Source organism: Clinocottus analis, unplaced genomic scaffold (genome assembly GCF_023055335.1).
Source record: "Clinocottus analis isolate CAN_PGR_092001 unplaced genomic scaffold, fCliAna1.0.p SCAF_66, whole genome shotgun sequence".
Lineage (NCBI taxonomy): Eukaryota > Metazoa > Chordata > Actinopteri > Perciformes > Cottidae > Clinocottus > Clinocottus analis.
Genome location: NW_027176225.1, coordinates 132,599 through 145,000, shown reverse-complemented (window position 1 = coordinate 145,000; position 12,402 = coordinate 132,599). Strand labels below are relative to the sequence as shown.

At 48.2% G+C, this 12,402-nt stretch overlaps 1 protein-coding gene across 12 annotated transcripts in view; it reads left to right on the top strand.

The window, feature by feature from the left end:
* Positions 1 to 12,402, top strand: part of cacna1ab (calcium channel, voltage-dependent, P/Q type, alpha 1A subunit, b) — a 77,378-nt gene that overhangs the window by 23,308 nt on the left and 41,668 nt on the right. For all 12 annotated transcript variants that reach the window (XM_068604259.1, XM_068604256.1, XM_068604257.1 and 9 more), the window contains exons 19-24: positions 1 to 567; positions 1,539 to 1,843; positions 2,732 to 2,864; positions 4,124 to 4,253; positions 4,936 to 4,995; positions 5,997 to 6,103. The exon at positions 1 to 567 is cut by the window's left edge and continues 44 nt beyond it. In XM_068604259.1, the coding sequence (XP_068460360.1) occupies positions 1 to 567; positions 1,539 to 1,843; positions 2,732 to 2,864; positions 4,124 to 4,253; positions 4,936 to 4,995; positions 5,997 to 6,103 (1,302 nt within the window). The remainder of the gene's footprint in view (positions 568 to 1,538; positions 1,844 to 2,731; positions 2,865 to 4,123; positions 4,254 to 4,935; positions 4,996 to 5,996; positions 6,104 to 12,402) is intronic.

The following is a 12,402-nucleotide window of genomic DNA, read 5'->3' as shown; positions in this document are numbered from 1 at the left end:
GGACCGGCCGCTGGTGGTCAACCCGCAGGACAACCGCAACAACAACACCAACAAGACGCCGCCGGGCGAGCTGCCCCTGGACCAGGAGTACCGGCGCCAGGACATCGACCACCACCGGCGCCGAGCCGCCCACCACTCCCACTCCCACTCCCACCACCGGCACCGGAAAGCCAACGGGCCGGACGGCGGCGGGGAGGCGGGCCAGCCCTTGGAGACCCGCATGGAGCGCGGCTTCAGCTGCACGTCCCTGGGCAACACCGCGGAGGCCCAGCAGGGGGAGGAGCGGCACGGCCACCGGAGCCACCGGGGCCACCGGCACCGGAGCAACCGGGAGGCCCGCAGCGCGTCGCCGCACAGCGCCGGGGCGGCGGCGGCGGAGGGCGAGCACCGGCGGTCCCGGCAGCAACGCGGGGAGGGAGAGGAAGGCAAGCGGCACCGATCCAAGGGGACGGAGGCGGAGAAAGGCGAGGAAGAAGGAGGAGGAGGAGGAGCAGGAGGGGAGGGGCGCAAGGCCAGACGGCATCGCCACGGCACCCAGGAGAGGAGCAGAGGGCATCGGCCCAGAAGGTGAGGGCAAAGAGGAGCTTACGCATCTCTGTGGAGGGTCGAAAAACAAGCTGTTTTCAAGGTTTTTAAGGCTTTTCAAGTATTTTTCAAAAGGGTTTTAAGGGGTTTCAGGGGTTTTAAAAGGCTTTTTAATTAATTTTTTTATGAGGATTTAACAAAAATTTTGGAAGGATTTTCAAGGGTTTCCACGGTTTTAAAAAAGGATTTTTAAGGTTGTATTTTTTAAAGGATTTTCAAGGTTTTTTGTAAGGATTTTCATGGATTTCCAAGGTTTAAGGGGTTTCAAGTTTTTCTAAAGGGTTTTCAAAGGTCATCAATGTGTTTTAATGATTTTCAAGGACTTTTTACGCATCTCTGTGAAGGGTGTAGGATAACACGCTGTTTTCAAGGTTTTTTTTCAGGCTTTTCAAGTATATTTTTAAAAGTGTTTTTGAGGGGTTTCAAGGGTTTTAAAAGGCTTTTTAAGTTTTTCCAAAAGAATTTTTGAAAGATTTTCAAGTTTTTTGAAGGATTTTCAAGGATTTCCAAGGTTTAAAAAGAGGTTTTTAGGGGTTTCAAGTTTTTCTAAAGGGTTTTCAAGGGTTATCAATGTGTTCTAAGGATTTTCAAGGACTTTTTACGTATCTGTGTGGTGAAGGTGTTGAATATCAACCTCTAACCAGCCCTAAAAGTTTGTCTTTGAGATGTTAGGAAGCGACTTTCGGCTCGTCGGTAGTTCAGGTGATCGTATCAGCTCCTCGTTGTCCAACGTCAGTGAAATAAAACCACAATAAGTCTGATAGTGTGTCCACATTCCTGTGAAAAGCAGGTGTGCTTTGTGGCAGGTGTACTAGGCCCCTGAAACCGAACGCCTTCCTCGCTGCCGTCGCATGCGTCGTCTTTTCCTTCCTTCGTTCCAGGAAGTCTTCGTTTGGGGTTCAGGCCGTGGATCGGCTGTGTCGGTGTGTGAAGATCTTTTCTCATCCCCTCAGGGAGCACCACAGCACCGGGCCCAGCCTCTCCACCGCGCGGCCCGTCCAGCAGCACAACGAGGACCTGGACAACTTCCGCAACAACAGCAAGCTGGCCGGCGCCCGGGAGCTGCCGTACGGCCTCCTGCCGCCGGACCGCCACCCCGAGCACGTCAACAACCTGCTGAACCGCCGCGACGCCGACACCCTCACCCTGATCCACAGCATGGACAGCCTGATCCTGACCAGCATGGCCAAGCCCGAGTACACCAAGATAGACATGCCGCCCGTGTACCCGTACCCGTCCACCAACGCCATCCTGCAAGGTGAGCACCGCGCCGCACGAGTGCTGGACAGGTGTACAGGGGCACGAACACAATACGTCATACAAACAGGCCGCGTCGAGGGAAAATGTTGATAGTCAATCGTCAACATGTCTTTGAGTAATATCTGTATTGGATATAAGAAGCAGGTAATTAACCAATAGAACACCAAACTATTTGTAGGCTCTTTCCTCGAAATGTCCTCAAACTATAAAGTGTGTCTCTGCAGCCACGAGGGCTGTTTAATAATGTTGTGTTATAATAAAGCAACACATGTGAGATGTTGTTCAGATGTGTAAATATCAGTCTACATGTTTCTGGTTCAGAGGAAATGAAGATGACTCACAGAAAGAAATGAAAAGGTTTCAGGTCCAACTATAAAAAAATGACTTTCAGGATGATTATTAGTTTAAATGAAGCAGCTGTAAAGTCACAACTCTAACAAAACATAACACAACATGTGAACATTCAACACGTGAAGGTTCTCTCTAAAGGTTGACTTTGATAAAGTGAAGCAGAACAAAGTTAGAGAGAGTTTAGAACAGAGAACATTCAGGCGAGGACCCAATGGCTCCAATGGCCCCAATGGCCCCATTGAGGCCATTGAGGCCATTGAGTCTATTTTAATTTTAATGTCACTTTAAATACAGCCGTTTTGGAGCTATTTCTTCATGAAACAAGCTATGATTTACAGTTTTAAATAACAAGCGATCAGTCTTGGTTTCTAAAAGGTTGTGCTCCTTATAAGTATCAGCACAAAACAAAAAGAAATCCAGTCTCGTTCCTGCAAAACGACGATGCGTTCACTGACCTCTTTCCGTCTCTCTCTCTCTCTCCGTCCACTCTGTCCATTCTTTTCTTCTTCTCTCGCCGTTCTTTTTCTTGCTGCAGTGAACAAGAACGCCAACACGGACCAGAAGAAGAACGAGGAGAAGAAAGAGGAGGAGGACGAGGGCGGGGACGAGGACGGCCCCAAGCCCATGCCGCCCTTCAGCTCCTGCTTCGTCCTGTCCACCACCAACCCGTGAGTGCTGGTCTGCAGCGTGACGTCACTCCTCTTCCATCTGGGTGCCTCTCTGGGTTTGATGCCAGAGTGGCAGACAACCCTCCTACTCAAACACCAGAACAGGACAGTTGGTGTCCACCATGTCATTCATGTATTTCACTGCTCTTGTGAGCCTCAGACCTCAACGTCCATCTCCAAACCAGATGGTCCACATGAGTAAAGTTTTCACCATCACACTTCAGTTCTTCAGCTTTATTATCAGTTTACACTTCAGTCTGATGACAATGACGCCTCGTTAAATAGAGAGCTGGGATTGTTCTGCAGGTTTTGATGTGACACATGGGTTTGAACCCATTCTGACACATTTTCAGCTTCTTCACAAGTTCTGCCATTAGATGTCCTTCACTTCTCTTTTTCTGGCCGTTTTGAGAGTTTATGAAATGTGAAGCTCCAGATCCTCAACCAGAACAGTTCCATAGCTTCTCACCAGCAGAGCTGTTTTCAAGGGTTTTTAAGGCTTTTCAAGTATTTTTTAAACGGGTTTTAAGGGTTTTCAAGGGTTGTAGAGGGGGTTTCAATGGTTTTAAAAGGGTTTCATAAGGGTTTTTAAGTTTAAAATTTTTTTTAAAGGATTTTCAAGGAGTTCCAAGGTTTAAAAAAGGGGTTTTAAGGGTTTTCAAGTTTATTTAAAGGATTTTCAAGGTTTTTTAGAGGGGGGTTGAAGGTTTTCAAAATTTTTTAATTTTTTTTTAAAATGTTTTTTTAAGGACTTTCAAGGTTTTTTGTAAGGATTTTCAAGGATTTCCAAGGTTTAAAAAAAGGGGTTTTAAGGGATTGCAAGTTGTTCTAAAGGGGTTTCAAGGGTTATCAATGTGTTTTAAGGATTTTCAAGGACTTTCAAGGGTTTTCTACTCCTCCATTAGTCTTCTAAAGCGATTACAAACACAAAGTACCATCAGAACACTGCAGTGATGCTGGAAATGGACCTCTATACACTATGAAGATATTTCATTAAGAACCAGACGTTTACACCTAGAATAGTCTTTCACCACATTAACAATGAAGAGCGTGTATTTATGATTCATTTCATGTTGTCTCCATTTAAAATCAGAGCTTTTCTTTGATAAATAAGGACATTTCCCAGTGACCCCAAACCGTTGATCGGTGGTGTATCTCATACATAAGAGCCTTTAAAAGGTGAATTTAAGAAATGATCTGAAGTCAACAGAAAGGCCTCAGACCCTGAGGGTTTAAACCCTTTGTCTCGCCTGCATCAGGTTCCGCAGGTGCTGCCACTACATCCTGACTCTGAAGTACTTTGAGTTCAGCATCCTGTCCGTCATCGCCATGAGCAGCATCGCCCTCGCCGCCGAGGACCCCGTCTCCCCCGAGTCGCCCCGAAACAACGTGAGGCATCGCGTCGCACGACCGCGAGCTAAACCCTCCCAGAGGCCGGTCCAGGACCAGGTCCACGTGTCAACGGGGATTTAGTTTAGTTAGTGAAGGGGTTAACAGGGTGATGATAGTACAAACGTTTAGTTTCTTCCATCTTTAAAAAGTGGTGATGTGTGATTTCTTTCCAATCAAAACACCACAGGTTATTTATATATACATATGTTTTCAATAAGAAGATGATGTATGAAAAGCAGATGTTTTGGGTGAAGCAACATAGATATATGTAAATATATGTACAGTTCAGTGTGCTGTGTATTGATTATGAGTCAGTCCAGCACACAGCTGCGTCTCAGGATTGTAATCCACTCAAAGTCCACTTACTCTCTTTTCTTAGCGTTCCACTTTCAACCAGACGAAAAGGGTAAAAACAAAAGATCTGAAGACGCAAATAGAGCGAATAGATTATTCTGTTGTGATCAGGGGAAACTGGATTTAGAGAGTAAATTGTGAAAATTGTTTGTTTTGAAAATGGAAACAAGATTAAGATTGGGATTAGGCTGCTCGGTGTGTGATTGTTTGTCTCTCTCTCTGTGTTAATCTCTCCTGCTGTGTTTTCTCTCTCTCTGATTCATCTCCATCTTCCTGCTGCTCGTCCTCTGATAATTATACCTCACGCTGTTGTGTTGCTCTGCAGGTGCTGCGTTATTTTGACTACGTTTTCACAGGCGTCTTCACGTTCGAAATGTTGATCAAGGTAACAACGTATCACCGTGTGTGAGTGTGTGTGTGTGTGAGTGTGTGTGTGTGAGTGTGTGTGTGTGTGTGTGTGTGTTTACGATGCCTTGGTTTTGGCATAATTGTATGATGGTCTTTTTGTTCTGTGTACTTATCATATGGATGTTTTGTGTGTCTGCGAGTGCGTTGTTGCTTCATGCATCGAGGGCTCAGTCTCAGAGTCCAATATGGCGACGAAAGAAAAGATGGTTCCATTTAGTCTGTACGGGGTTTCTGATCCCCCAATAAATCATGACATTTGGCCTATTTTGATATTTGTTTTATATATATATATATATATATATATATATATATATATATATATATATATATATATATATATATATATATATATATAAAGTAAATCAAAAGAGCTAGTGTTTGTCGCGGCTCGTCTCGTGTGGTCGGGGTCCAGCTGCTTTTTAATAAAAGGTGCTGATTTTTAGTTTTTCTTTATCTGTGCTGGATGTTTTTGAAGTGCAGGTGTTTGTGTGTTTGTGTGTTTGTCATTGTCTTTACAGGTTTAATTGTTGTGGATTCCTTGTTTGTATTTTGGGGTTTTGAGTTTGCTAGATTTTCTTTATTTTCTCCTGTTTTTACGTCGTGATGTCGTGTTTTCCGGACCGGACCGGATGGGAAAGAGTAGTTTCCTCCTCTGCAGTAACCAATTTAGGATTTCATGTCGCGTGCGGCGCCGGCCCAGCAGAGAAAAGACAAAGCATGTGACATCGTCCTACTAAAAGTCTAAATCATCATTCGGAAAAATGGAAACCAATAAATGAAAATATGGACCAATTGGCAACGAGCAAGACTTTAACAAGACCGCTCAGATTGGACAGATTATACTATACATGTTCCTGGTTGGCGGCGCCCCCGACTCTGTCTGTCAGTGTGTGTGTGTGTGTGTGTGTGTGTGTGTGTGTGTGTGTGTGTGTGTGTGTGTCTGGGCTTGTTGTGCTGAGTGTGCTCTTTGTGTTCCAGATGGTGGTGCTGGGCCTGTTCCTCCATCAGGGCTCCTACTTCCGCGACTTGTGGAACATTCTGGACTTTATAGTGGTTAGTGGTGCTCTGGTGGCCTTCGCCTTCACGTAAGTGCCCCCCCCCCCCCCCCTTACCTTCCTCTTCATCATCTCCACACCACCCTTCACCCCACCCACAAACACACACACACACACACACATTCCACCATCAACAGAAAGACCCTTGTCGTCCAGCCTTGTGCGTCCGACACACCAGGCGATGCTGATCCTTCTCTCTTAATTTCCCAGAAATCATCACTTCCTGTATTTGTCTTTCTACTACCTTCTCTTCTCACCCTTCCTCCACTTCTCACCCTCCCCCTTTCTTTCTTGAACTATCTTTTTTCTGTGGTCTTTGTCGTTGTCTCCCTGTGTCAACCCTGTTCTCCATTTCCATGTCCAGCTCCTCATTGGCATCGAGTCAGCAGGTCTTTCTCTACGTTTCATCGCCACCTTCATCTGGACAACAGCCCGTAATCCTTAACTCCTTTTTTCCTAAACTTCTGGATGATCATCTCCAACCTAGACTCTAAAAAAGAAACTAAAAATGACTCCTCGTTAAAAAAAAAACTTAACTTTAACATTTTCGCTTTTTCTGTTTCCGGCCATGTTTGGAGGACCTCGGGTCGTACCCTGAGGTCCTCCTCTGAAACCAATGTCACCCTGTTTTCATGAACGTCTTGACTTTTCTGTAGTTCTCAGCGAGGATTGTTTTTTAGAGTGTAGTTTACACTGCCGTCACACCCCACACCTTAAACAACCCCATCCTCCACCTCATTTCCTCCACCTCATGGCCTAATACAATGAAAAGCACCGCCTGCTCCTTCTCAACGTTTCCTTTGTGTTTTTCCCCGACCTCCCTCGCTCTCCTCCCCAATGCCGCTCTGGTGTTTCCACTAACCAGGCCGTGAGTCATCCCTGTTCCTCTTATTCCCCTCCCCCCCTCCCTCCGCCCTCCTCCACCCCTCTAAAAACTTTTGCTCGCCGGCGCTTCACCGCCTCTCAGGCGCTTCGCAGCTTTTGGTTTTCCTGCCGACGCTTCGCCTCCTCCCATGAAGAGCCTCTTCTGTCCTCGTCTTCCTGACATACGGCAAAGGGAGCGAGGCAGCGGTGGATCCTGTTAGCAAAGCTCCCCTGATTCAGTCCCTGTGAATCCTTCACAATAAAAGTCCCCCAGTAATTTTATTCATTTAAAAGCTTTTGTTATGAAGCCGCAAAATCAGATAATATAACAGTAGACCTGTTTTATTTCACAATAAAAGTCCCCCGTCATTTTGTTATTAAAAGCTTTTATTTTGAAGCAGTAAAATAAAATGTCTGTATGTTGGGAACAAGTGTCACCCATTGCTCCCTCGCTTGCTGTTAGCCCCACCCATCCCCAGCCCCCACCCTTGTGTTACCCCCACCCATCCCCAGCCCCCACCCTTGTTACCCTCACCCATCCCCAGCCCCCACCCTTGTGTTACCCTCACCCATCCCCAGCCTCCACCCTTGTTACCCTCACCCAACCCCAGCCCCCACCCTTGTGTTACCCTCGCCCATCCCCAGCCTCCACCCTTGTTACCCTCACCCAACCCCAGCCCCCACCCTTGTGTTACCCTCACCCATCCCCAACCCCCACCCTTGTGTTACCCTCACCCATCCCCAGCCTCCACCCTTGTTACCCTCACCCATCCCCAACCCCCACCCTTGTGTTACCCTCACCCATCCCCAGCCCCCACCCTTGTGTTACCCTCACCCATCCCCAACCCCCACCCTTGTGTTACCCTCACCCATCCCCAACCCCCACCCTTGTGTTACCCTCACCCATCCCCAGCCCCCACCCTTGTTACCCTCACCCATCCCCAGCCTCCACCCTTGTTACCCTCACCCATCCCCAGCCCCCACCCTTGTGTTACCCTCACCATCCCCAGCCTCCACCCTTGTCTGAAAACACCCCCTACAGTCCATAATTAACCCCGTCCACCCTTCCAACTCCTCCACACACACCTTTCAACTCCACCTCCCCAACAACCATTACAGCCAACATCCTGCCTCCAAACCCAACCACACCCTCCCCCGCCTCCGCCCGCCTCTTCATCCCCCCTTCTCTTCCTCTTCCTCTGGGCTGGAGCTCCCTGGCGGTCAGTCCGTGGGGGTGAGGGCGCCCAGACACCTTTAACCCTTTAAGTGCCCAGGCTCTCTGTTCGCCACGGCGAAGACCTCCGCCATGGCTCATCGCCTCGCTGCCACACACCTCCCCTCCTCCTCCTCCTCCTCCTCCTCCTCCTCCTCCTCCTCCTCTTCCTCTCTACACACACACACACACACACACAATCATCTGTCTTTCTGACCGCTTTAACGTTCCCGGAGGTTCAGGTATTTAACTCCCTTTCCTCTGCACGAGCCGGGGGGAGGCAGGAGGGGGGAGGCAGGAGGGGGGAGGCAGGAGGGGGGAGGCAGGAGGGGGGAGGCAGGAGGGGGGAGGCATGCCGAGGGCGGAGCGGTGGAATGATTTGCCATCAGGCTGAGGCGGTGTACGCAAATAAATACATATGAATTAAATATGTATGATACGTGCAACTGGGAGGGGCTGAATGTGTTCTGTCTCTGAGGAGAGAGAGAGAGAGAGAGAGAGAGAGAGAGAGAGAGAGAGAGAGAGAGAGAGAGAGAGAGAGAGAGAGAGAGAGAGAGAGAGAGCTTGCGTGTTCGTCCTCCTCCGTCTGGATGTCCGGTGCATGACGGCATGAACATGAACACGGTCTGCGTGTCCGGGATGTAAAGATGGCCGCCGCGACGGCGAGTTCAGAGCGAAAGCAAAGCCGGCGACACCAACAGATGCAGAACCTTTATTTCATTATTATTATTATTATTATTATTATTATTATTGTAAATGTCGGTAGTTATTCTTTGTTTCGGCTCTTCTCAGTCTTTCAAAACGTTTCAGAAACTTCATAGTGCATTTTTTAGCATTAAATACTTTGAGTGAAACAGTAAATGTAGCTTTCTGAGAGGCGTACGTCCTCCTCTCAGTCACAATCTAAGAGGTTTGTTGCATAATGTGCAGATTGTAAAGTCTTTTGACACAAATCTGTGTTATTGGGGAATAAAATGATAAATTTACTTTGACACAAATTCAGTCAGAAGTCGGTGAAGGAGGAGCGTCCGGCCATTTTTGGCGTCGGTCATTTCTTGGAACTTCTTGTTTGATGGTTTTTTTGGTTGACGGAGAGAAAAAAAATAGAATTTTGCGAACTTATCCTTTAACTTGAGGCGATGAAAAAGTCCAAAAGAAGGTACCAGAGTGAGCTGGTGTAGTACTGAACAGGACATTTTCACTTTAGCGGCTCATCCGGCAGTAAAAGTGAAGACTTCTCACTTTGAACACCTCAGTGTTGAATACTGAGCGTCGGTCACAGTCGTCTTCGTCGCGATGAAGGTGCACACGCAGGTGTTTGGGTGGGAGGGGCTTCCAGGAGACGGCGGGTTCGGGTTCACCGTGACGTTCAGGATTCACTGCAAAAGTAACGACTGCGTTTCTGAACCGAAACGCTGAATTTACAAACGCTGCGTTCGCAGCAAAAGCGTTGGGAATCTGTCGCGCGGACGCTACATACGCTCCTTCATTGTTTGAAGCTCGCTCGCGTCTCCTCTCGCAGCGGAAACAAAGATGGAGGACGGATCACGAGCTCAATCAAACCGAAATGTCACAACAACAACAACAAGTTGGACAAACTAAATCACTCCACTGCTGCACCCTCCACAGCATGACTCCCCGCCGAAACAAGGACGCATCCTTCCCTCCTTCACCCGTCTCCTCACTTCCTTCATCGCCCCTCTATATATATACGTTTCAGCTTCTTCTCCTTCCTCTCCTCTTTTCTCTTCTCCTTCCTTCATCTCCTCTCCTCCTTTCTCCCCTCCTCTGCTTCCTCTCCTCCTTCACCACCTCCTCTCCTTCTTTTTGCCTCCTTGCTCCCACCCATCTGCTCCAGGGCTGAGCTACATTAAGGTTTTGCTTGAAGGAGTGAAGTCCACACACACACACACACACACACACACACACACACACACACACACACCTTTGAAACGTTGACGCATGTCATTGTTTCAGAGCAGGTGCTCCACGGCTTCCTAATTGTTCTTTAAGGGTTTTAAAGGCAACAATTGTGCTTCTGGCCCCTCCCCCTTCCCATCGCCCCAAGAGAATGAAACGCCTCCACGAGAATGCCTTTATTTCTATTGAGGGTGTGTGTGTGTGTGTGTGTGTGTGTGAGTGTGTGTGTGTCAGGAAAACCTGGAACCGGCCACTTGTTAAGATGTAACGCCTTTCCCCCCCCCCCCCCCCCCCCCCCCCCCCCCCCCCCCCCCCCCCCCGCTGTGCAGATGTGCATGCAAAAGAGCTTCTGATAGGATCCAGCAGCTGATTGCAGATCTAATGGGGGCACTTTGCGCCGCCGGCCGGTCTAGTTGATCATTACGGTGCGATAAGATAAGAATCGGTGTAAATGGATGCGGCGATTGAGTTTCCTCCTCCGACCGTGAAGGTAATTCTTCACGGAGCCGAAGACGGCCAGGAGGAGCCGCACGCCGGGTTCAGCCACGGGGCGCCAGGAGGGACAAAAAGGGTTTTTAATGGCCGCTGCAGGTCTGATGAAAAGCACGTCCTTAACCCGAGAACACTCACGATAAACACAGTGACGTCACTGACGACGGGTGTATTGCACCCGATGTGACGTACCTTATGAAATATACTTCTCCTCACAATATGTTCATATACACAAGGCAAGCTGAAGTATTGAAGTACTTTTATTTCAGTAGAACTTTCATCAAACCATGAACAGGTTTAATGAGGGATCCTGAAAAAAGACAAAGAAAAATTTGGGAATCATCAATAAAATATGATTAAAAATATAAATAATGGAGCTATGAAGACACGCCCACCTTCAATAGGACACGCCCACATTCAACAGGACACGCCTACTTTTAATAGGACACACTTACCTTCAATAGGACACACCTACTTTTAATAAGACACGCCTACTTTTAATAAGTCACGCCTACTTTTAATAGGACACGCCCACCTTCAATCATATCTGCATTCTAAAAGCTAGTCTGAAGTCACTGGGTGTCACTGGGTGTTACTGGGTGTCACTGGGTGTTACTGGGTGTTACTGGGTGTCACTGGGTGTTACTGGGTGTTGGTGTTTGGGGGCGGGGTTAAGCAGGTGTGTCCATCTTGCTGTCCTTTCTTCTTTGTCTGTCTCTCATGTGGATGTGTTTTTCCCTGTTTCTTCCAAACCCCTCTCTCCCCGTCTCATGTCTGTCTCTCTATATCAATGTGTGTCTCTGTGTGTGTGTCTGTTTGTGTGTCTGTGTGTGTGTCTTTCTTTCGATGTGTTTTCCTCCTCTCCTTCCCTCCTCCTCTTCCTCTTCTTCTGTCTTCTGTCCCTGTCTTTCTTTCTCTCGCTGTCGCCACCTCCGGTGAAACTCGACAGGAGCAGCACCCGGTAAAGTTCTTCCTCTGTCCTCTTCCTCCTCCTCCTCCTCCTCATCCCTCGCTCTGTCCCCAGCTCTCCACCACCGGAATCAGATTGGCTTCTCTCTCTTTCTTTCTTTTGTTCTTCTGTCCGTTGGTGCTCATCCTCGCCGTGTCGTAGCTCGCCTCCCTCTCTTCACCTCCTCCGAGTCTCTCCATCCAGAAAGAGTCCATGTAAAGATCTGAAGACGCTTGATTCCACTTTTTCTAAAAGATTAACGACACAAACATCAAAGTGAAGCTCCGATAGTCCGTCTTTTAGATTTGTGCCCCGAAGACTGCCCCGAAGACTTTAAAGGTGACGGTGGTCTTCTTCTTCTTCTTCTTCTTCTTCGACAAAGAACCCTTTTATCGCCACCTTATAGTCCCAGCGGGTGTCGAGGGGCTGATACCCAACTCGTAGGTATTGTGTGTGTGTGTGTGTGTGTGTGTGTGTGTGTGTGTGTGTGTGTGTGTGTGTGTGTGTGTGTGTGCCGCCGGGCTTCAGTCCTCTTACCACTGCGTCCGTCCCGCTTCACTTCCAGAGGAGGAAACTTCTATTGATTATGGATCTGGACTCTCTCTCTTCGCCTCGATCAATCAGCCTCCAGTTGAATTATCTTTGCGTTGTGTGTGTGTGTGTGTGTGTGTGTGTGTGTGTGTGTGTGTGTGTGTGTGTGTGTGTGAGTGTGTGAGTGTGTGTTTTTCGGCCACGGGGAACCGAGTTCATGAGGCCTTGATGGACGAGCCTCTCTTGGCGAGCGTCCAGCCGCCTCGCGCTGCCTTTCCTTATTTAGTTTAGCTATTTCCAAAATGGCCGACCCACTTACAGTAAAGACGTTTACTCCCTGGACGGCTCCGCCCCGATTTG